This window comes from Pristiophorus japonicus, chromosome 26, assembly GCF_044704955.1.
Source record: "Pristiophorus japonicus isolate sPriJap1 chromosome 26, sPriJap1.hap1, whole genome shotgun sequence".
Taxonomy (NCBI): Eukaryota; Metazoa; Chordata; class Chondrichthyes; family Pristiophoridae; genus Pristiophorus; species Pristiophorus japonicus.
Window position 1 is genome coordinate 3,275,554 of NC_092002.1, and position 22,990 is coordinate 3,298,543.

Sequence of the window (22,990 nt, forward strand, 5' to 3'; positions counted from 1 at the left end):
CTGCCGATAACAGAAGTGGGCAGACCTCAGCGCGTTCAGGCAACTGCGACCCTGTAGATACAAGCACAGCTGTAGGAAGGCAGCTCAGGTCTGACACCACAAGGTTTCTTGTCACTGCAAGTTGCTGTTCTCGCAGCAATCCTCAAGTGGTCCTTTACAAAGAGAGGGGTTATACAGGTCCAGCACGTGATCAGGAAGGCCCATGGAATCTCGGCCTTTATTGCAAAGGGGATGGAGTATAAAAGCAGGGAGGTCTTGCTACAGTTATACAGGGTATTGGTGAGGCCACACCTGGAGTACTGCGTGCAGTTTTGGTTTCCATATTTACGAAAGGATATACTTGCTTTGGAGGCAGTTCAGAGAAGGTTCACTCGGTTGATTCCGGGGATGAGGGGGTTGACTTATGAAGAAAGGTTGAGGAGGTTGGGCCTCTACTCATTGGAATTCAGAAGAATGAGAGGTGATTTTATTGAAACGTATAAGATTATGAGGGGGCTTGAAAAAGTGGATGCAGAGAGACTAGAACTAGGGGGCATGATCTTAGAATAAGGGGCCGCTCATTTAAAACAGATAAGAAATTTCTTCTGAGGGTTGTAAATCTGTGGAATTCGCAGCCTCAGAGAGCTGTGGAAGCTGGGACATTGAATAAATTTAAGACAGAAATAGACAGTTTCTTAAACAATAAGGGAATAAAAGGTTATGGGGAGTGGGCGGGGAAGTGGACCTGAATCCATGATCGGATCAGCCATGATCTTATTGAATGGCGGAGCAGGCTCAAGGGGCTGTATGGCCTACTCGTATTTCTTATGTTCTTATACCCATACCCTGGTCTGCCCAGTTACTTTCCCATCATGGCGCTGCTCTTCATCATGTGCCTGGCAGGCAGTGGGTGAGCAAACCCAGTGGCAGCAACAACATCAACAACAACTTATATTTATATAGTGCCTTTAACATAGTGAACCGTCCCAAGGTGCTTCAGAGGAATATTCTGAGACAAAATATTTAACACTGAGCTGCATAAGGAAAAATTAGGGCAGATGACCAAAAGCTTGGTCAAAGGGGGAGGTTTTAAGGAGCGTCTTGAAGGAGGAAAGAGGTAGAGAGGCGGTGAGGTTTAAGGAGGGAGTTCTGGAGCTTGGGGCCCAGGCAACAGATGGTTGAGCGATTATAATCAGGGATGCTCAGGAGGGCAGAATTAGGAGTGCAGACATCTCGGGGGGGGGGGGGGCTGGAGGAGATTACAGAGATAGGGAAGGGCGAGGCCACGGAGGGATTTGAAAAACAGGATTCTGCTGCCATTGGAACAAGTTGAGTCCAACTGTTCACATTTCTAAATGCAGCCAATGGCAGAAGAATGTAAAAGCACTTGAGTCCTATCAAATCATATAATGAGGTGCTATAGCAAGGAACAGTTCTAATTTAATACATTAGCAGAAATACACTCAACACCTATTTCAAATGGTGTAATTTGCCAACATTTTACCACTAAAAAGTAGCTAAGCAGACAATGCAACTGCCTAACATTTAGTTTGCAAAATATTCTTGTTATATAAGCATGCAATTGCATAATTTGTGTCAAAAAAGCCACTGCGTTGTAACCGCCCTATTCTCCATCATGCTCACCATGGCCACTGTATTTACCCTCTCTTCATAAACTCCAAACGCGTGTTAAGATATCTGAAATCAAGTAAATCTTGGCTGATGTGGCACCAATTGGGAAAGTTATAATTGGATGTAACTTTGGGGGGAAATGTCCAACGCAGTCTGAATGGTACAGGCCATCCTGAATGTATATAGCACCTCATCCTGAATCTCAGAAAAGTCTCAAAGTGCTTCACAAAGAATAAATGACGGAACTATAGCGACTTGTTATGAAGGCAAATGCAGCAGCCACTTTGTGCACAGCAAGATGCCACAAACAGTAACACGATGAGCAACCAGTTAATTAGTTTTATCTTGCGATTGGTGGAGGGAAGGTCACTGAGGAATAGTGCCACAGGATCTTTCACCTCCCAACTGAACTGGCAGGTGGAGGCCCCGCTTAACCTTCCACATTAAATAGTATTTACGGCACAGAAACAGGTCCCAACTGGTCTGTGCCGATGGTTAAGCTCCACACGAGCCCCCTCGCCCATACTTCCTCTCGCCCTAGTCTGAGCTAGTACGCAGCAGGAGGCAGTAAAGGGAAAACAAACAGCTGTGGAAACAAATTCCACCATTTAATCATGTAAACTCATCCTAATTAGTCAAAGTGTTTTGAAGTTTGTTCTAATTGTTCGGTCATGTTGAGAAGTGCAATTCATGCTGTCAGGAGAGATAGTGGCCTAGACATTCCACACGGTGAGTTGCAGTGCTTTTATCTCAATGGAATATGAGTTTGTGCACACGAGAATTTTCTGGATCAGCTTAACAAGTGTAAAAGGGGATTAATTTGCAGCAGTGCATGGGAATTAGAGTGCAGCCTTTAAGAAGCCAGAGCGGGTTGAAAATCGCAACAGCTGGGACCTGGCCATTCTTCACTCCCCAAACATTAACGACTGTACGACTAACCCTTCACGATGCACTCTGCTTAAAGGGGATACTCGCTCGGCATTTTATAGTGTGGCTACGCATCTCCCCTAACAGCAATTACTAGCTTGCACAACCCAGATCCCACCGCTTACAGTGTGACCTACTTTGTACATTCTTTACACGGGAAATTCCCCAGGGTGAATTTCTTCTGACTCTTGTCCTGGGCTCCCGTCTGACAGTGAAGTGATGGAGAAGGGTTGGTCTTAGCCCGTGCGATTTTCTTCTTTGGCTTTTCCCGGTTCGCACTGGTCTGGGAAGCAACGCTCACATTCTGTGAGGCTAAGAACAACTGAGGGAGGAAATAAGTCGAAAGTATTTATCCACAAGTTTTTTTGATAAAACATTATGACCAATGATTACATTTGATAACACTGTTACTAGAACTACTTTCTTACATAACAAGGAGGTCTTCCTGTGCTGAATGGTATATACTTTAATGCAAGGAGTATAGTGAATAAGGCAGATGAGCTAAGAGCACAGGTAGACACTTGGGAGTATGACATTGTAGCCATTATAGAAACATAGCTGAAAGAGGAGCAGGTTTGGCAGATCAATATTCCTGGCTACAGGTTTTTAGACAAGATAGCGAGGGAGGTAAAAAGGGGGGGGGGGGAGTTGCGGTACTGATTAAATAAGGGATGATATGTTCGAGGGATCATCAAATAAGGCCATATGGGTCGAATTGAAAAATAAAAAAGGGGCGATCACACTGCTGGCCGTGTATTATAGACCCCCAAACAGTGGGAGGAAGATAGAGGAGCAAATATGTCGGCAAATTGCTGTGAAGTCCAAAAACCATAGGGTAGTAATAGGGGATTTTAACTATCCAAATATTGATCGGAACAAATTTAGTGTGAAGGGTATAGAGGGTGCGGAATTCTTGAACTACATTCAAGAAAACTTTTTTAGTCATTATGTAGCAAGCCCAACACGAGAGGGAGCGGTCTTGGATTTAGTTTTGGGGACCATGAGGATAATCTTTGTGTACAGGCGGAACATGTTGGGAGGATTCTTAACGAATACTTTGCATCTGTTTTCACAAAGGAAAGGGACAATGCAGATACTGCTATCGAGGAGGAGTGTGATATTCTGGATGAAATAAATATAGTGAGAGGAAGTATTAAGGGGTCTAGCAGCTTTGAAAGTAGATAAGTCCCCAGGTCCGGATGAAGTGTATCCCAGGTTGAGGAGCGAAGTAAAAGAGGAAATAGCAGAGGCCTTGACCATCATTTTCCAGTCCTCTTTGGATCTGGGCATGGTGCCAGAGGATTGGAGGACTGCTAATGTAGTACCCTTGTTTAAGAAAGGAGAAAGGGATAGGCCAAGTAATTACAGGCCTGTCAGCCTAACCTCAGTGGTGGGAAAATTATTGGAAAAAATCCTGAAAGACAGGATAAATCTGCATTTGGAAAGGCAAGGATTAATTAGGGACAGTCGGCACGGATTTGTTAAGGGAAGATCGTGTTTGACTAACCTGATTGAATTTTTTGAGGAGGTAACCAAGAGGGTCGATGAGGGTAGTGCGTATGATGTTGTATATATGGACTTTAGCAAGGCTTTTGATAAGGTCCCACATGGTAGACTGGTCATGAAGGTTAAAGCCCATGGGATCCAGGGCAAAGTGGCAAGTTGGATCCAAAATTGGCTTGGAGGTAGGAAGCAAAGCGTAATGATTGATGGATGTTTTTGTGACTGTAAGGATGTTTCCAGTGGGGTTCCACAGGGCTCAGTACTGGGTCCCTTGCTTTTTATGATATATATCAACGATTTAGATTTGAATATAGGGAGTATGATTAAGAACTTTGCAGATGACACTAACATTAGCTGTGTGGTTGATAATGAAGAGGAAAGTCATGGGCTGCAGGAGGATATCAATCTACTGGTCAGGTGGGCAGAGCAGTGGCAAATGGAATTTAATTCAAAGAAGTGTGAGGTACTGCACTTTGGGTGGGTTAATAAGGAAAGGGTATACACATTAAGCGGTCGGTCACTTAATAGTATAGATGAACAAAGGGACTTTGGAGTGCTTGTCCACAGATCCCTGAAAGTAGCAGGCCAGGTGGATAAGGTGGTTAAGAAGGCATACGGAATGCTTGCCTTTAATGGCCGAGGCATAGAATAGAAGAGCAGGGAGGTTATGCTTAAATTGTATAATACTTTGGTTAGGCCACAGCTGGAGTACTGCGTGCAGTTCTGGTCTTCGTATTATAGGAAGGACGTGAATGCACTAGAGAGGGTGCAGAGGAGATTTACTAGGATGCTGCCTGGAATGGAGAATCTTAGTTATGAGGACAGATTGGATAGGCTGGGTTTGTTCTCATTGGAACAGAGGAGGTTGAGAGGAGACCTCATTGAGGTGTACAAAATATTGAGGGGCCTGGACATAGTGGATAGTAAAGGTCTATTTCCATTGGTGGAGGGGTCAATAACGAGGGGGCATAGTTTTAAGGTGGGTGGTGGAAGGTTTAGAGGGGATTTGAGGGGGGCTTCTTTACGCAGAGGGTTGTGGGGATCTCATTGCCTGAAAGAGTGGTGGATGCAGAAACCCTCACCACTTTTAAGAGATGGGCACTTAAAGTGCAGTAATCTGCAGGGTTACGGACCTAGAGCTGGTAATTGGGAGTAGACTGGATGACATAGAAACATAGAAATTAGGTGCAGGAGCAGACCATTCGGCCCTTAGAGCCTGCACCACTATTCAATAAGATCATGGCTGATTATTCAACCTCAGTATCCCTTTCCTGCTTTCTCTCCATACCACATGATCCCTTTGGCTGTAAGGGCCATATCTAACTCCCTTTTGAATATATCTAACAAACTGGCCTCAACAACTTTCTGCGGTAGAGAATTCCACAGGTTAACCATTCTCTGAGTGAAGAAGTTTCTCCTCATCTCGGTCCAAATGGCTTACCCCTTATCCTTAGATTGTGACCCCTGGTTCTGGAACTTCCCAGCAATGGGAACATTCTTCCTGCCTCTAACCTGTCCAATCCCATCAGAATTTTATGTTTCTATGAGATCCCCTCTCATTCTTCTAAACTCCATTGTTTACAAGCCCAGTTGATTCAGTCTCTCCTCATATGTCAGTCCTGCCATCCCGGGAATCAATCTGGTGAACCTTTGCTGTACTCCCTCAATAGCAAGAACATCCTTCCTCAGATTAGGAGGCTAAAACTGAACACAATATTCCAGGTGTGGCCTCACCAAGGCTCTCTATAACTGCAGTAAGACTTCCCTGCTCCTATACTCAAATCCTCTAGCTATGAAGGCCAACATGCCATTTGCCTTCTTCACCGCCTGCTGTAACTGCATGCCAAACTTCAATGACTGATGTACTATGACAGCCAGGTCTCGTTGCAACTCCCCTTTTCCTAATCTGTCACCATTCAGATAATATTCTGTCTTCCTGTTTTTGCTACCAAAGTGGATAACCTCACATTTATCCACATTATACAGTCACCCTGCAGCCTTTTAGCATCCTCCTCACAGCTCACACAGCCACCCAGCTTAGCGTCATCTGCAAACTTGGAGATATTACATTCAATTCCTTCATCTAAATCATTGATGTATATTGTAAATAGCTAGGGTCCCAGCACTGAATTCTGCAGCACCCCACTGGTCACTGCCTGCCATTCTGAAAAGGACCCGTTTATTCCAACTCTCTGCTTCCTGTTTGCCAACCAGTTCTCTATCTACCTCAATACATTACCCCCAATACCATGACCTTTTGTTGGATGCGCAGATATAATGGTAAGTACTGCAGGGAATAGAATACAGCCAAGGTGATCTCCTGGACTAGTGCCGATCACCTGGATGGGTCGGAGAGGAATTTTCCCAGATTTTTTTCTCCCTAAATTGGCTTGGGTTTTATTTGGTTTTTGCCTCTCCCAGGAGGTCATATGGTTCCGGTTGGGGTGGAGTGTAGAATGTTTCAGTATAAGGGGTGTCGCAGTTGTGTGAGGCAGACTGGTTGGGCTGGGTGCTCTTTGCCTTTCCGTCATTGTTCATAGGTTTGTATGTAATTTTTAGGACTGCTGACCAAGGGCCGGCGTGGACACGATGGGCCGAAATGGCCTTCTGCGCTGTAAACTTCTATGTTTCTATGAACATCGGACAGTACAGGACGCTGCAGTCGATCGAGTCAGTTCCAGAAACAATCACCTTTCAATCGCTTTCTCCCTCAATTATATCTCCAATTCTCTCATAATATTCTCACATTATTTGCCTCCACTGCCACTCTGGGTAACAGTCCCATTCACCACGCTCTGCATAAAGTGGATCAATCAAAACCATTTGTGCACCTTCCCTCTTCTAACAGACACTTGAACAGACTACAAGCACCCCGGGGTTAGCATTTCACTCCAGGGTCAGCAGCTGTGACAACATCCCTCCCTCTGTGTTTAGCAGCCCGTGGCTTTTACTCAATGGCTCCCTACAGAGGCATTGCTCTAATTTGATACTTGCATCTCATTGCTTCCCCGTGCTGTGCGACCCGTATTGCCATGGCCATTTTATAAAACCTCTAACTAATAAAAGAGCCAATCTGCAAATAGCAATAAACAGTAATTGCTCGAAATGCGCAGCAGATCCATTCGCCTTTGCAGAGAAAAGATGGGGTAGCGTTTTGAGTACGACAATGTGCCTGCAATACCAAAACGCTGACAGACCTGCTGTGCATTTCCAGCTGTTTCTTTATATAAAAGCAGTTTATATTCCCCTTCACTGGCCTGAATGTAAATAGCAGCATTTCTAACCAGCTTTTTTATTTCTTTTCCATCTCCGGGACTGTCTGCCTCACGTTTTATCTCCTCTTCCTCAAGCAAGTGTGTTCTTTTCCACTCAAATTTTAGCTGCTTCTTCCAAGTGTAGTAATATTCCACACACTGTGCCACAGTCTTGTGTTTTATCTGTAAAACAGCAGGTCCCATGAATGCAATAGTCCTTTTCTCTTGTCAGGGCCGAGTTTGCGAGTGTGTGCTGCGAGTGGGGAGGTCTCGCCTGGGCAGCACACACAGGGCCCCTAGGGTTTCCCAATATGGCAGAGTGTGAGGTTCCCAATGGTCAGGGTCATTTGTAAAATCGGACCTGTAATCTATACCAAGGCCACCTCATAATATTCCATTTTTAAATCATTCATTTATTTAACTTTTAAAAAATTGTTTTGGAGTTGATCAGGTTGAGGGATGTTATTGCAGTCAGTGCAGCCACCCACTGGTGTTTAAGCTGGACAGTCTCAGCTCTGGCGGCTTCTCACTGCTCAAGTTTTAATAAAGGTATTCTGTAATAGTATTTCAATGCCTACTGGCTAGTCTGTCCCAATCTCATCAAAAACTCCCAATCTTAAAACATTAGATATAGAATTAAGCTTCCCCTACAACACCCTCCACCCCACCACTTTAAAACAGCAGCTTCTAATAGTTGTGTAGACATCAGCCCTCGCGATGGCCTCTTTGAGGAGAACACCGGTGTGTGCAGTGAGCTCACAGTTGCAGGAACTAGAGTGCGACAGCCCCTAACTCATTTCATTAACGCTCCTTCCAGCTAGCAGGAAGATGGCTGGATTGGAAGGATGTGATAAAATAAACCGAAGGGCCTTCTTCAGCCAAGCCTATTTGTGCAGACACTTCCATTCCGTCAGTCTGGGCTGGATTTAAACCCGAGTTCCACAAATGTAAAGTCATTCTTTAGCCAGTCCTCTAAAGATTGTCTGCAGCCTCACTGAAATCCCACCAGCTGCAGTCATTTTCTCTTTTGTCACTAGGTGGTAGCAGCAAACTGACTTATTACTGTGGAGCACTGCAAGGAATTCTAATAGTGACGATCCATCCTAAGTGCGTCATCAGAGCGGCATTGCCGGTGATTCCCCCCCCCCCCCCCCATGGTGAAATTCCACCAAAAAAATCTTGACCCCGCTGAGCGGTGCCAAAAGCTGCTTTTTCTGCCGGTGCAGTGAGGTTATAGACCTTGTACAATGGTGGTGCGGCTCCCATTAAAGGGGAGGACACACTGCCGCTATGTTTTTTTTTTGTCGACCGACTGCTACGTCGGGCTGACAGTTATGCCCCCGGGTTTGGCCGGGCCGCCAACAGGTAGCCTGGCACCCCCTCTTGGGTGCCAGGCTGCTGGCCCAGCCGAAACCCTCCCTGGTGGCCCAGTGGACAGAACTTTAAAAATCGCGCGGGCTCTCCGCTTTAAATGAAGGAGCCGAGGTGACATGGTGCCATGATGACGTCACCAGTGCTACGCTGATGACTGACAGCGGCAGACACTCTGCTCGCCCCCAACATCTGTTCCTCTAGACTCCGAACTTCCGTTTACCACCCTACTTCCACCTTCTGGCCCGCCGGGAAAAAAAGCCAAAGAGCGGAATTTCGCTCAAGAGACCATCGCATCAACCGCGCCGGTAAAATTAACAGTAACAGGGTAGGTGCGTCCCGTTTCCAGCGGTGGGCAATTTTGGCTCCGCTGTCTTAACTGCACCATCTTCCATTAAACTCTTGCAAACTCCATAGTGCTGTTGTAAATAGATCACACACTGCTAATAAAGTGCCAGTTTTGTAGTGCTGGCTGAAAAATGTTTCAGGACCAGGGACTGAGTGATGCAGTCAATCAGAACAGGGCTCTTTCTCTTCTGCGACCTGAGTTTCCATCCTGTCCAGATCGATAGGGGGAAACTTTCCTCCCTGTTTACGAACTGTAAAGATTCTAAGTGAAATTACTTTGGACAGGACGCCAATATTCCGTACAAATTGAGATTAAGATGGCAGCGTAGCTCAGGAAACTAGAAGGCCGACAGCGTGGGGAATGACAATTAGGGGGGGGGGTTCTGTAACAGGCAGGTGATCCACCCCACCAGTTTACTGCCCAAGCAGTGAAGGGGAAATTACCCCCAAAAATGTTCATGTTATACATAGAATCAATTCTGGCCGAAGTTAACTGCCTTTTATACACTGGCGTTGCTATTTGATTATCTCTTACCATCTTTTGCATGAGAAAGAAATCCTTGTTGTGAAGACAAATTGCTTTATTGAACATCTTTTTCTCTGCAGCAGTCCACTTCTCAGTACCTAAATTCAAAAGATACGCACTGAAGAATTCACAGCATAGAGACAGACTGAAAAACCGCAAACGTTACAAGTCTGAAAAGGGAACAGAAAGAGATGGAACTACACAGCAGGCCAGTCAGCATGTGAGAGGGAAAGTCATTAAATCTCAGTGAGACTCTTCGTCACTGTGTTCTGAAGAAGTGTTCCACTTGAGGCCCGTTCAGTTGCTGACTGACTTTCTGTTATTTGCATCATTTTCTGTTTTCACTGCAGATTTCTTACTTTCAGTTTTCATTTTCAGCTGTTTATTTATGGAGGGTTACAGTGGCAGGTGGGGAGTTTGACTGGGGCGGTACAACTGTCACACTGTAATGCAGGTGTCCTAAGGTGAGCTCAGGGAGGACAGAAACCTCCCGTGGAGCAGAAGGATATATAATCTTTTTAATAGGCCTGGCCATTACTAGTGACATCTAACACTTAACTATATCACCTGCAGCACGAATGTACCACAAAGAACAGACAGAAGCACCACCTACAAGCCACAAGTCAGGAGTGTGATGGAATACTCTCCACTTGCCTGGATGAGTGCAGCTCCAACAACACTCAAGTAACTCGACACCATCCAGGACAAAGCAGCCCGCTTAATTGGCACTCCATCCACCACCTTCAACACTCACTCCCTCCACCACCGGCGCCCCCTGGCTGCAGTGTGCACCATCTACAAGATGCACTGCAGCAACTCACCAAGGCTTCTTCGGCAGCATCTCCCAAACCCACGATCTCTATCACCTAGAAGGACAAGGGCAGCAGGTCCATGGGAACACCACCACCTCCACGTTCCCCTCCAAGTCACACAGCATCCTGACTTGGAAATATATCGGCCGTTCCTTCATCGTCACTGGGTCAAAATCCTGGAACTCCCTCCCTAACAGCATTGTGGGAGCACCTTCACCACACGGACTGCAGCGGTTCAAGAAGGTGGCTCACCACCACCTTCTCAAGAGGCAATAAATGCCGGCCTTGCCAGCGATGGTCACATCCCAGGAACGAATAAAAAAAAGCAAGCAGCCCAACTGAACCTGTCAGACAAAGGATGTGTCTGGTCTCCTGGTTCATTGATTTGGTACTGCCTGCCATAAATCTCGAATTGCCAGAAGTTGCCATGGTGGCAAAGCACAATGGAGCTCTGGCACAGGGTGCCAGGGAGTGTGAGAGCAATGGAGCTCCGGCACAGGGTGCCAGGGAGTGTGAGAGCAATGGAGCTCCGGCACAGGGTGCCAGGGAGCGGGCGAGCAATGGAGCTCCAGCACAGGGTGCCATTAGTAATGGTTGGGGAGCAAATTGTGTGTCCACCGCTTTGACTGCGATCGCACAGTGAGCCTTTAAATGAGTAGAGAAGAAACTGCTTAGAAAAAAGGAGGGAAATAATTAATCATTCTTACAGTCAATCGTTCATACTAGAGATCAAATCAGCCAGTTTCCAATATCTGAAATTCTTCCCATTCAATTAATAACAACCGAGAAGGGGATGAAATGTCCAGGTTTGGACCATGTGGAGTGAGAAAAAAACATTCGGCCAATCAAGAGGACATGGACTGTCTTCCTACTCTCAAGCAGTTTGTAAGATCTGCTAATAGCTTTATACATTCATCCCCTCTCAACAGGTACGGACCCAGTTCTCTATTAAAGGTATCACTGACAAAGAATCTTTGAAGCCAAAGTTTGAGGGTTTTCCCGTACCCGCTAGCACTCTAGCTGGCTACAAACTAAACTTGGTCAATAAGATCACGTGGATTTAGATATTAGCCAAGGCTGTGACCCTTTGGTCGTGAGCACAATGCTGTACCATTAGAGACACTGAACCACCTGAATGTTCAATCGATCTTCCGCGAAGTGGCTTTGCTCTTACCGGTGTAGTGGTAATCTCCCAGAGGGTGACAAGGATCTCGCCTCGCACCTTTCATTAGTAACATATCCAGTGCAGCCTACAAAAAAAAAGATTAAAAGGAGGTGGAAAAAACAGGAACCTGGAAACTGTGCTGTGCAGCGTTGACACATTTTGATCAAATTCCTCTGGTGCTATTTTAAGAAGGTTAATGCATCTTAAAATATCGGATGAAGAAATTTGATATAACCACCTTAAGCATTTTTATGGTAACAGTGCAATTTCCACGCTGTAATTACTAAATGCAACCGAATTCTGCTAAATGCACACATTTTGCTGTGCAACACTTGAAGCAGGGGGTTGTAGTTACAGGGATGGGAGCTGTGACTTGCTATTTTAAGCATATTGAGGTAGGAATTAAGTCTCGGCCCAGACTTGGTACTGTGCAAGTAGTATATGCCCCCAACCAAGAGGCCTGAGGCTAGGAGGGGTAACGGGATGGGAATGGGGGGGCGGGGGGGAGTCGTAACTATTGTGGAGTCAGGGGAACATTCCAGGGAGACAGAAGCACCCCTTGCCCCTAGCGTTGCTAAGACACAAGTAACAGAATACGGCAGTATGATATTTGTGTCTAATTATAATACACCCACCTATATTTATTATCTTTATCTCTTAGTGGACCTCTACCTTCACTGCCCTCTTACTTTCTATAAGCACATTAGTAGCATGTGTCAGCCATGGCTCAGTGGGCAGCTCTCTCGCCTGAGTCAGAAGGTTGTGGGTTCAGGTACCACTCCAGAGACTTGAGCACATAAATCTAGGCTGACACTCTCAGTGCAGTGCTGAGGGAGTGCTACACTGTCTTTCGGATGAAACGTTAATCCGAGGCCTCGCCTGCTCTCTCAGGTGGACATAAAATATCCCATGGCACTATTTTGAAGAAGAGCAGGGGCATTATCCCCAGTGTCCTGACCAATATTTATCCCTCAAAGCAAACCAAGCAACAGGGTTTACTTCTATAGGTATAGAATTGAAATGTAGGAAAATGATGCTAAACCTGTATCGAACCTTAGTTAGACCACACTTGGGAGTACTGCGTACAGTTCTGGTCACCATATTATAAAAAGAACATAGAGGCACTGGAGAGGGTGCAGAGAAGATTTACGAGGATGATACCAGAAATGCGAGGGTATACATATCAGGAAAGGATGAACAGGCTGAGTCTCTTTTCTCTTGAATAAAGAAGGCTGAGGGATGACCTAATAGAGGTCTTTAAAATGATGAAAGGTTTTGATAGAGCGAATATAGAGAGAATGTTACCACTTGTGGGGAAGAGCATAACTAGAGGCCATCAATATAAGATAGTCACCAAGAAATCCAATAGGGAATTCGTTAGAAATTTCTTTACCCAGAGAGTGGTGAGAATGTGGAACTCGCTGCCACAGGGAGGGGTTGAAGCGAATAGTATAGATGCATTTAAGGGGAGGACTGGTTGGGCCGAAGGGCCTGTTTCTGTGCAGTATATCCTGTGTAATCCTACGTAAATGAGGGTTTCAGCAGGGTAAAGGTAAATGGCGCCGAATGTAGAAGATGCAGAGCAAGGAATGGAACAAAGCCCCAATTATGGAAGTTCAGAACAAACACTATGCACTTTCAAAACAACATGACCAGTTACCAAAATATCTCCCTGAGTGTCGTGTAGGCAATGCAGAGCTAGTTCCAGATTGGTACCTCCTCCTGGCAGCACACTGGAACAAGCTAAGTTCAACAGGTCCGTCACTGCAGGAAAATAAGTAACAGAAAAGGGTCACCATAAGCAACTGTACTTTTTAGTAGTAAAATGCAGTAGCATGCTTTGTCGTCCCCCCACTCCCATATACTCCCATCTTCTATCAAAGACGTCAACTCCAACATCCACAGATGTGTATATACACTCCAGCAGATATCACTGAATGGTGATCAGGAACAGGAACTTGGATTGATTTTTACTTTCCCTTACACTGCCTATGTTTGGAAATTGCTTCAAAGTTCCCTAAGTTCCTATTAACAAATCCAAAGCGATGATTTTTTTTTAAATGCCAATGGTTTATAAGATCCAGGAATAGGTGGGAAAATAGAATTCTATTTTAAAAAGCAGACTTCCAAGTCCTAAACCAGACAGGCAGCAACCCTGGCAAAACAATTAAAATGGAAAAAAATTCTAGAAGGAGAAAGATTTCTTGCTATCAAATTCTCTGTTCTTGTTGCAATTAAATGGTGGGATTTTCCCTCATAGATTATAAATTAATGGAAAATTCCACCAAGATCTCCCTTGGCATAAATGAAGCAATTTGTGATTTGTTAAATCATAACACTTGTAAGCTGCTAATGAGCTCTTTAAATGCACACTTACTTGCAAAAGAATAATTTACAGCAGTTCATAATGCAGAAATGGGCACTCTCTAAACTGGAACATTATCAGGCCTGAAGTGTTTTCATATTTTGCAGCAAGTAATCTAATTACATTCAGCAGTGATATCACAAAGTACAGATCTCAGCATTCCATAGAACCCATGAACACAGCACCTACCTCCTTAAATGACTCCCGAACCTTGGCATCCACTCACTCTATGTTGCTCAAATAATTTATAAAAAATACACCATGAGGCGATAATTACCCAAAAGAAAAAAAATCCCATGGACAAGCTCACCTCTTGCCTGAGTGACTTTATTGGTTTCAATGTCGTCCCATGGTTTCCATACTAGGTCTGCTTGGTGAATACTGTCATCAATCAATGACTTGTCTTGCAGCAATGGAATCTCTGCCTGGAACCGCGTCCCAATGTTAATGTGCCTAAAGCAAGTTGCACATTATGCACAAGAGTTAATGGCAAATACGTAGGAAGACAAGATACCGAAAAGTCCAATGTCTGAGAATGCAGAACTCACAATCCTTCATAGACAAAGATCCTAATCTCAGCTGGCTTGCCTGTGAGGAGATTCCACGGGAAGGAACAATCCAGGGACATGTTACTATGGCCATCGCTCGAGTACCTTTTGGAAGGCAGTATATATTTGTTCACTATCATCAGCTGGCCATTCTTCGTGTGTAAACTAGCATAGCGCATGTGAGCAATCTATCCGGCTGGAAGGCGGGTGGAGGTAATCACACCTACGCCTGATCCTGCCTTACCAGTCATCCACATATACACATGTTACAGCAAAGCTCCAGCAGTGTAATCAACAGCAGCCAGTGGGAACCCAAACCAATTTTGACCACCTTGTCTACTGATGTTGATCTAACATAATACAATAAATGTGCTCACTCCAAAGGAACAAATTAACATAAGGGCTATCTTCTGGATAAACAATGCTGATAAAGTGGACTGAAATTATATAACTTACGGTTCAATGGTGACAACAGAATCATCCTTCACCACAGAGAAGCCACAAATTCCATCTACACCATCTGGAAAGGACAGAACTAGATAAAGAATCATAGAAAACTTACTTTTACACACAAAGAAATTCAACAGGACAATGGATATAGAAACACAGAAAATAGGTGCAGGAGTAGGCCATTCGGCCCTTCAAGCCTGCACCGCCATTCAATGAGTTCATGGCTGAACATGCAACTTCAGTACCCCATTCCTGCTTTCTCGCCATACCCCTTGATCCCCCTAGTAGTAAGGACTACATCTAACTCCTTTTTGAATATATTTAGTGAATTGGCCTCAACAACTTCCTGTGGTAGAGAATTCCACAGGTTCACCACTCTCTGGGTGAAGAAGTTTCTCCTCATATCTGTCCTAAATGGCTTACACCTTATCCTTAGACTGTGACCACTGGTTCTGGACTTCCCCAACATTGGGAACATTCTTCCTGCATCTAACCTGTCTAAACCCGTCAGAATTTTAAACGTTTCTATGAGATCCCCTCTCATTCTTCTGAACTCCAGTGAATACAAGCCCAGTTGATCCAGTCTTTCTTGATATATCAGTCCCGCCATCCCGGGAATCAGTCTGGTGAACCTTCGCTGCACTCCCTCAATAGCAAGAATGTCCTTCCTCAAGTTAGGAGACCAAAACTGTACACAATACTCCAGGTGTGGCCTCACCAAGGCCCTGTACAACTGTAGTAACACTTCCCTGCCCCTGTACTCAAATCCCCTCGCTATGAAGGCCAACATACCACTTGCTTTCTTAACCGCCTGCTGTACCTGCATGCCAACCTTCAATGACTGATGTACCATGACACCCAGGTCTCATTGCACCTCCCCTTTTCCTAATCTGTCACCATTCAGATAATAGTCTGTCTCTCTGTTTTTACCACCAAAGTGGACAACCTCACATTTATCCACATTATACTTCATCTGCCATGCATCTGCCCACTCACCTAACCTATCCAAGTCACTCTGCAGCCTCATAGCATCCTCCTCGCAGCTCACACTGCCACCCAATTTAGTGTCATCCGCAAATTTGGAGATACTACATTTAATCTCCTCGTCCAAATCATTAATGTACAATGTAAACAGCTGGGGCCCCAGCACAGAACCTTGCGGTACCCCACTAGTCACTGCCTGCCATTCTGAAAAGTACCCATTTACTCCTACTCTTTGCTTCCTGTCTGCCAACCAGTTCTCAATCCATGTCAGCACACTACCCCCAATCCCATGTGCTTTAACTTTGCACATTAATCTCCTGTGTGGGACCTTGTCGAAAGCCTTCTGCTATCCAACAATGTGTCTCACCAAGTTACCTTAATTGTTTTCTGTGAGAATTTATTTTTTTTACATTTTTTTAACGTGAATTTTTATGATCATTTGGTTGAAGGATGTTAGCACTGGTGAATGGAACACGTTTCCGTTTTGGGCATCCTGCATCAGAATCAAGCTCCCCGAGGTCAGATATAGCACAGTTTTGATGCAAAGTAAAGTTCCCACCCCAAAAGGTGCCCCAGGCCCAATCTCATTAGACGCCCCCCAAACCTGCAACAGAGTGATATTTTTTCATTTCCCACAATAGCCATCATGTGGCCTCTCTTGAGTGAAACTGCCAATTTAGGGTTGAAATGTGGCCAAGCCCAGTAGCAACTGGAGTGAACCTGCAAAAATGTATTTCATTTGGGACACTTATGTCAGCACCAGTACTAAGTTAGTGAGACTACATGGCACAAAACTGTGCATAATCTGCCAATAATTAACAGAAAATTATACTCCTAAATTAAGGATAATGGTAATGTCCCACTAGTGCAGTAGGGCGTGCTCTTCTCATGTTGGGATCAAGATATATTTTTGTGAGGCAAATTAGAGGGCAATATACCCTGTATCTAACCCGTGCTATACCTGTCCTGACACTGTATCCTGTATCTAACCCGTGCTATACCTGTCCTGACACTGTATCTAACCCGTGCTATACCTGTCCTGACACTGTATCCTGTATCTAACCCGTGCTATACCTGCCCTGACACTGTATCCTGTATCTAACCCATGCTATACCTGCCCTGACACTGTATCCTGTATCTAACCCGTGCTATACCTGCCCTGACACTGTATCCTGTATCTAACTCGTGCGATACCTGCCCTGACACTGTACCCTGTATCTAACCCGTGCTATATCTGCCCTGACACTGTACCCTGTATCTAACCCGTGCTATACCTGCCCTGACACTATACCCTGTATCTAACCCGTGCTATACCTGCCCTGACACTATACCCTGTATCTAACCCGTGCTATACCTGCCCTGACACTATACCCTGTATCTAACCCGTGCTATACCTGTCCTGACACTGTACCCTGTATCTAACCCGTGCTATATCTGCCCTGACACTGTATCCTGTATCTAACCCATGCTATACCTGCCCTGACACTGTATCCTGTATCTAACCCGTGCTATACCTGCCCTGACACTATACCCTGTATCTAACTCGTGCGATACCTGCCCTGACACTGTACCCTGTATCTAACCCGTGCTATATCTGCCCTGACACTGTACCCTGTATCTAACCCGTGCTATACCTGCCCTGACACTATACCCTGTATCTAACCCGTGCTATACCTGCCGTGACACTGTACCCTGTATCTAACCCGTGCTATACCTGCCCTGACACTGTACCCTGTATCTAACCCGTGCTATACCTGCCGTGACACTGTACCCTGTATCTAAGCCGTGCTATACCTGCCGTGACACTGTATCCTGTATCTAACCTGTGCTATACCTGTCCTGACACTGTACCCTGTATCTAACCCGTGTTATACCTGTCCTGACACTATACCCTGTATCTAACCCGTGCTATACCTGCCCTGACACTGTACCATGTATCTAACCCGTGCTATACCTGCCGTGACACTGTACCTTGTATCTAACCCGTGCTATACTTGCCCTGACACTGTACCCTGTATCTAACCCGTGCTATACTTGCCCTGACACTGTACCCTGCATCTAACCCATGCTATACCTGTCCTGACACTATACCCTGTATCTAACCCGTGCTATAGAAACATAGAAAATAGGTGCACGAGTAGGCCATTCGGCCCTTCTAGCCTGCACCGCCATTCAATGAGTTCATGGCTGAACATTCAACTTCAGTACCCCATTCCTGCTTTCTCGCCATACCCCTTGATCCCCCGAGTAGTAAGGACCTCATCTAACTCCTTTTTGAATATATTTAGTGAATTGGCCTCAACAACTTTCTGTGGTAGAGAATTCCACAGGTTCACCACTCTCTGGGTGAAGAAGTTCCTCCGCATCTCGGTCCTAAATGGCTTACCCCTTATCCTTAGACTGTGACCTCTGGTTCTGGACTTCCCCAACATTGGGAACATTCTTCCTGCATCTAACCTGTCTAACCCCGTCAGAATTTTAAATGTTTCTATGAGGTCCCCTCTCATTCTTCTGAACTCCAGTGAATACAAGCCCAGTTGATCCAGTCTTTCTTGATAGGTCAGTCCCGCCATCCCGGGAATCAGTCTGGTGAACCTTCGCTACACTCCCTCAATAGCAAGAATGTCCTTCCTCAGGTTAGGAGACCAAAATTGTACACAATACTCCAGGTGTGGCCTCACCAATGCCCTGTACAACTGTAGCAACACCTCCCTGCCCCTGTACTCAAATCCCCTTGCTATGAAGGCCAACATGCCATTTGCTTTCTTAACCGCCTGCTGCACCTGCATGCCAACCTTCAATGACTGATGTACCATGACACCCAGGTCTCTTTGCACCTCCCCTTTTCCTAATCTGTCACCATTCAGATAATAGTCTGTCTCTCTGTTTTTACCACCAAAGTGGATAACCTCACATTTATCCACATTATACTTCATCTGCCATGCATTTGCCCACTCACCTAACCTATCCAAGTCGCTCTGCAGCCTCACAGCATCCTCCTCGCAGCTCAAACTGCCACCCAACTTAGTGTCATCCGCAAATTTGGAGATACTACATTTAATCCCCTCATCTAAATCATTAACAGCTGGGGCCCCAGCACAGAACCTTGCGGTACCCCACTAGTCACTGCCTGCCATTCTGAAAAGTACCCATTTACTCCTACTCTTTGCTTCCTGTCTGCCAACCAGTTCTCAATCCATGTCAGTACACTACCCCCAATCCCATGTGCTCTAACTTTGCACATCAATCTCTTGTGTGGGACCTTGTCGAACGCCTTCTGAAAGTCCAAATATACCACATCAACTGGTTCTCCCTTATCCACTCTACTGGAAACATCCTCAAAAAATTCCAGAAGATTTGTCAAGCATGATTTCCCTTTCACAAATCCATGCTGACTTGGACCTATCATGTCACCTCTTTCCAAATGCACTGCTATGACATCCTTAATAATTGATTCCATCATTTTACCCACTACCGATGTCAGGCTAACCGGTCTATAATTCCCTGTTTTCTCTCTCCCTCCTTTTTTAAAAAGTGGGGTTACATTGGCTACCCTCCACTCTATAGGAACTGATCCAGAGTCAATGGAATGTTGGAAAATGACTGTCAACGCATCCACTATTTCCAAGGCCACCTCCTTAAGTACTCTGGGATGCAGTCCATCAGGCCCTGGGGATTTATCGGCCTTCAATCCCATCAATTTCCCCAACACAATTTCCCGGCTAATAAGGATTTCCCTCAGTTCCTCCTCCTTACTAGACCCCCCGACCCCTTTTATAACCGGAAGGTTGTTCGTGTCCTCCTTCGTGAATACCGAACCAAAGTACTTGTTCAATTGGTCCGCCATTTCTTTGTTGCCCGTTATGACTTCCCCTGATTCTGACTGCAGGGGACCTTCGTTTGTCTTTACTAACCTTTTTCTCTTTACATATCTATAGAAACTTTTGCAATCCGTCTTAATGTTCCCTGCAAGCTTCTTCTCATACTCCATTTTCCCTGCCCTAATCAAACCCTTTGTCCTCCTCTGCTGAGTTCTAAATTTCTCCCAGTCCCCAGGTTCGCTGCTATTTCTGGCCAATTTGTATGCCACTTCCTTGGCTTTAATACTATCCCTGATTTCCCTTGATAGCCACGGTTGAGCCACCTTCCCTTTTTTATTTTTATGCCAGACAGGAATGTACAATTGTTGTAGTTCATCCATGCGGTTTCTAAATGTCTGCCATTGCCCATCCACAGTCAACCCCTTAAGTATCATTCGCCAATCCATCCCAGCCAATTCACGCCTCATACCTTCAAAGTTAGCCTTCTTTAAGTTCTGGACCATGGTCTCTGAATTAACTGTTTCATTCTCCATCCCAATGCAGAATTCCACCATATTATGGTCACTCTTCCCCAAGGGGCCTCGCACAACGAGATTGCTAATTAATCCTCTCTCATTACATAACACCCAGTCTAAGATGGCCTCCCCCCTAGTTGGTTCCTCGACATATTGGTCTAAAAAACCATCCCTTATGCACTCCAGGAAATCCTCCTCCACCGTATTGCTTCCAGTTTGGTTAGCCCAATCTATGTGCATATTAAAGTCACCCATTATAACTGTTGCACCCTTATAGCATGCACCCCTAATTCCATGTTTGATACCCTCCCCAACATCACTACTACTGTTTGGAGGTCTGTACACAACTCCCACTAACGTTTTTTGCCCTTTGGTGTTCTGCAGCTCTACCCATATAGATTCCACGTCATCCAAGCTAATATACCTGCCCTGACACTATACCCTGTATCTAACCTGTGCTATACCTGCCCTGACACTGTACCCTGTATCTAACCCGTGCTATACCTGCCCTGACACTATATCCTGTATCTAACCTGTGCTATACCTGCCCTGAAGTGCATAAACCTGACAATGGATACCTGATGTGCAAAAGTGTTCCATTCCCCACTACTGAAATCCCTCAGTCAACAATTCTAAAATACACTTTAAAAAAGTGTAAATTTATAAGGGACCCTGCTTTTCCTAAATGGTTTTGCAGTGTATCTGACGAGACCTCAGGAATAACCACCCAGGGATTTAAGGATGTGCTTATTTGTACTGCAAAAATGGCCACCATGCCTCACCCTTTGTCTATGATTGGTCCCCTTGGAGGATAAACCACACCCTGAAGTTTCACAGGAATGTGTAACTGGAACCGCCCATCCCAAGGTCTCACTGACTTTACAAATTGTAACTCGGTCCACTTTGACTTCCTGAAGTGACAGAGGACAGAGCTCCCCAGAAGACACCAAGGGCCAGCCAAAATGCCTTACCCCAGTCCAAGTACATCCCTCCCCCAGCCGATGTCCCGTACCCCAGCGCAAGTGCTTGCCTCCCACAGCTGAAGTGCCTTACCGCAGACCAAGTACATCCTACATCCTCGCCCCCCCCCCCCCCAACATAGATGGGGCAAACATTGCGTTCGGATTGTTAACAGGTTTATTGGGTATGAAGTGAATAGTGACAGTGCCGTGACTTCTGGATATCATCCACTCCAAAGATGTCCCTTGTAGAGGGTTGGAAGAACGTGATCTGTCTTCACTGAGTTCTCTCTCTCCCCTCTGATTCCCCTGCCACCCCCTGCACCTGTGTCTCTCCCCTCCCAGTCTCTCTCACTCACTCTCCCCCCAGCCTCTCTCTCACTGTCCCCCAGCCTCTCACTGTCCTCCCCAGCCATTCTCTCCTCCAGTCTCACTGTCCCCCCCAGCCTCTCTCTCCCTCTTCCTCCTTCTCGGCCACCGCTCTCAGCACAACGGCCGCCGGGAAAGAGTCGGGGTAGAGAGAGTTCAGGGTGAGAGAGTCGGGTTAGAGAGAGTTCAGGGTGAGAGAGTCGGGGTAGAGAGAGTTCAGGGTGAGAGAGTACGGGTGGAGAGAGTTCAGGGTGAGAGAGTCGGGGTCGAAAGAGTTCAGGGTGAGAGAGTCGGGGTGGAGAGAGTTCAGGGTGAGAGAGTCGGGGTAGAGAGAGTTCAGGGTGAGAGAGTCGGGGTGGAGAGAGTTCAGGGTGAGAGAGTCGGGGTAGAGAGAGTTCAGGGTGAGAGAGTACGGGTGGAGAGAGTTCAGGGTGAGAGAGTCGGGGTAGAGAGAGTTCAGGGTGAGAGAGTCGGGTTAGAGAGAGTTCAGGGTGAGAGAGTCGGGGTAGAGAGAGTTCAGGGTGAGAGAGTCGGGGTGGAGAGAGTTCAGGGTGAGAGAGTACGGGTGGAGAGAGTTCAGGGTGAGAGAGTCGGGTAGAGAGAGTTCAGGGTGAGAGAGTCGGGGTGGAGAGAGTTCAGGGTGAGAGAGTCGTGGTAGAGAGAGTTCAGGGTGAAAGAGTACGGGTGGAGAGAGTTCAGGGTGAGAGAGTTGGGGTGGAGAGAGTTCAGGGTGAGAGAGTCGGGGTAGAGAGAGTTCAGGGTGAGAGAGTCGGGGTAGAGAGAGTTCAGGGTGAAAGAGTACGGGTGGAGAGAGTTCAGGGTGAGAGAGTTGGGGTGGAGAGAGTTCAGGGTGAGAGAGTCGGGGTGGAGAGAGTTCAGGGTGAGAGAGTCGGGGTGGAGAGAGTTCAGGGTGAGAGAGTCGGGGTAGAGAGAGTTCAGGGTGAGAGAGTCGGGGTAGAGAGAGTTCAGGGTGAAAGAGTACGGGTGGAGAGAGTTCAGGGTGAGAGAGTCGGGGTAGAGAGAGTTCAGGGTGAGAGAGTCGGGGTAGAGAGAGTTCAGGGTGAGAGAGTCGAGGCCTCAGGTCCCGCTTCTCGGCACCACGTGGCGGGAATGATTCGGGGCCGGGAAGGGGGTGGTAGAATTGACAGGGGGCGGGGCTTGACAGACGTATGTCTATCAAAAAAAGCGCTGTACAAATAGTTACACTGGGATGGATTTAACTTCCTCTAGTAGACACTGCTTACATATTCATGTAAAATTCTTTTGTGGCTTGTTTGAATGCAATCAGTAAACCTTTTATTTTAACATGATCATCATTTATTTTAAATGAGTTAGCAACTGCATTAAAATAGTACAAATAAAATTTACATAAACATTTTAAGCAGTGTGCTACCAGAGGAAGTTAACTGGCTGGAACACAAGTTTAAGCCTTTTGTAAAGACAAAGTTAGTAAAGCATTAAA

General features: G+C 45.9%; 1 protein-coding gene across 6 annotated transcripts in view; it reads right to left on the reverse strand.

The window, feature by feature from the left end:
* Window positions 1-22,990, reverse strand: part of LOC139239119 (zinc finger protein 541-like) — a 61,551-nt gene that overhangs the window by 3,835 nt on the left and 34,726 nt on the right. For 5 of the 6 annotated variants that reach the window (XM_070867657.1, XM_070867658.1, XM_070867653.1 and 2 more), the window contains 7 exons: window positions 14,887-14,965; window positions 14,193-14,335; window positions 13,178-13,281; window positions 11,527-11,602; window positions 9,550-9,638; window positions 7,326-7,478; window positions 2,676-2,860 (listed from right to left, as the gene is read on the reverse strand). In XM_070867657.1, coding sequence (XP_070723758.1) covers window positions 2,676-2,860; window positions 7,326-7,478; window positions 9,550-9,638; window positions 11,527-11,602; window positions 13,178-13,281; window positions 14,193-14,335; window positions 14,887-14,965 — 829 coding nt within the window. The remainder of the gene's footprint in view (window positions 1-2,675; window positions 2,861-7,325; window positions 7,479-9,549; window positions 9,639-11,526; window positions 11,603-13,177; window positions 13,282-14,192; window positions 14,336-14,886; window positions 14,966-22,990) is intronic. The other variant, XM_070867656.1, reaches the window with a different exon arrangement.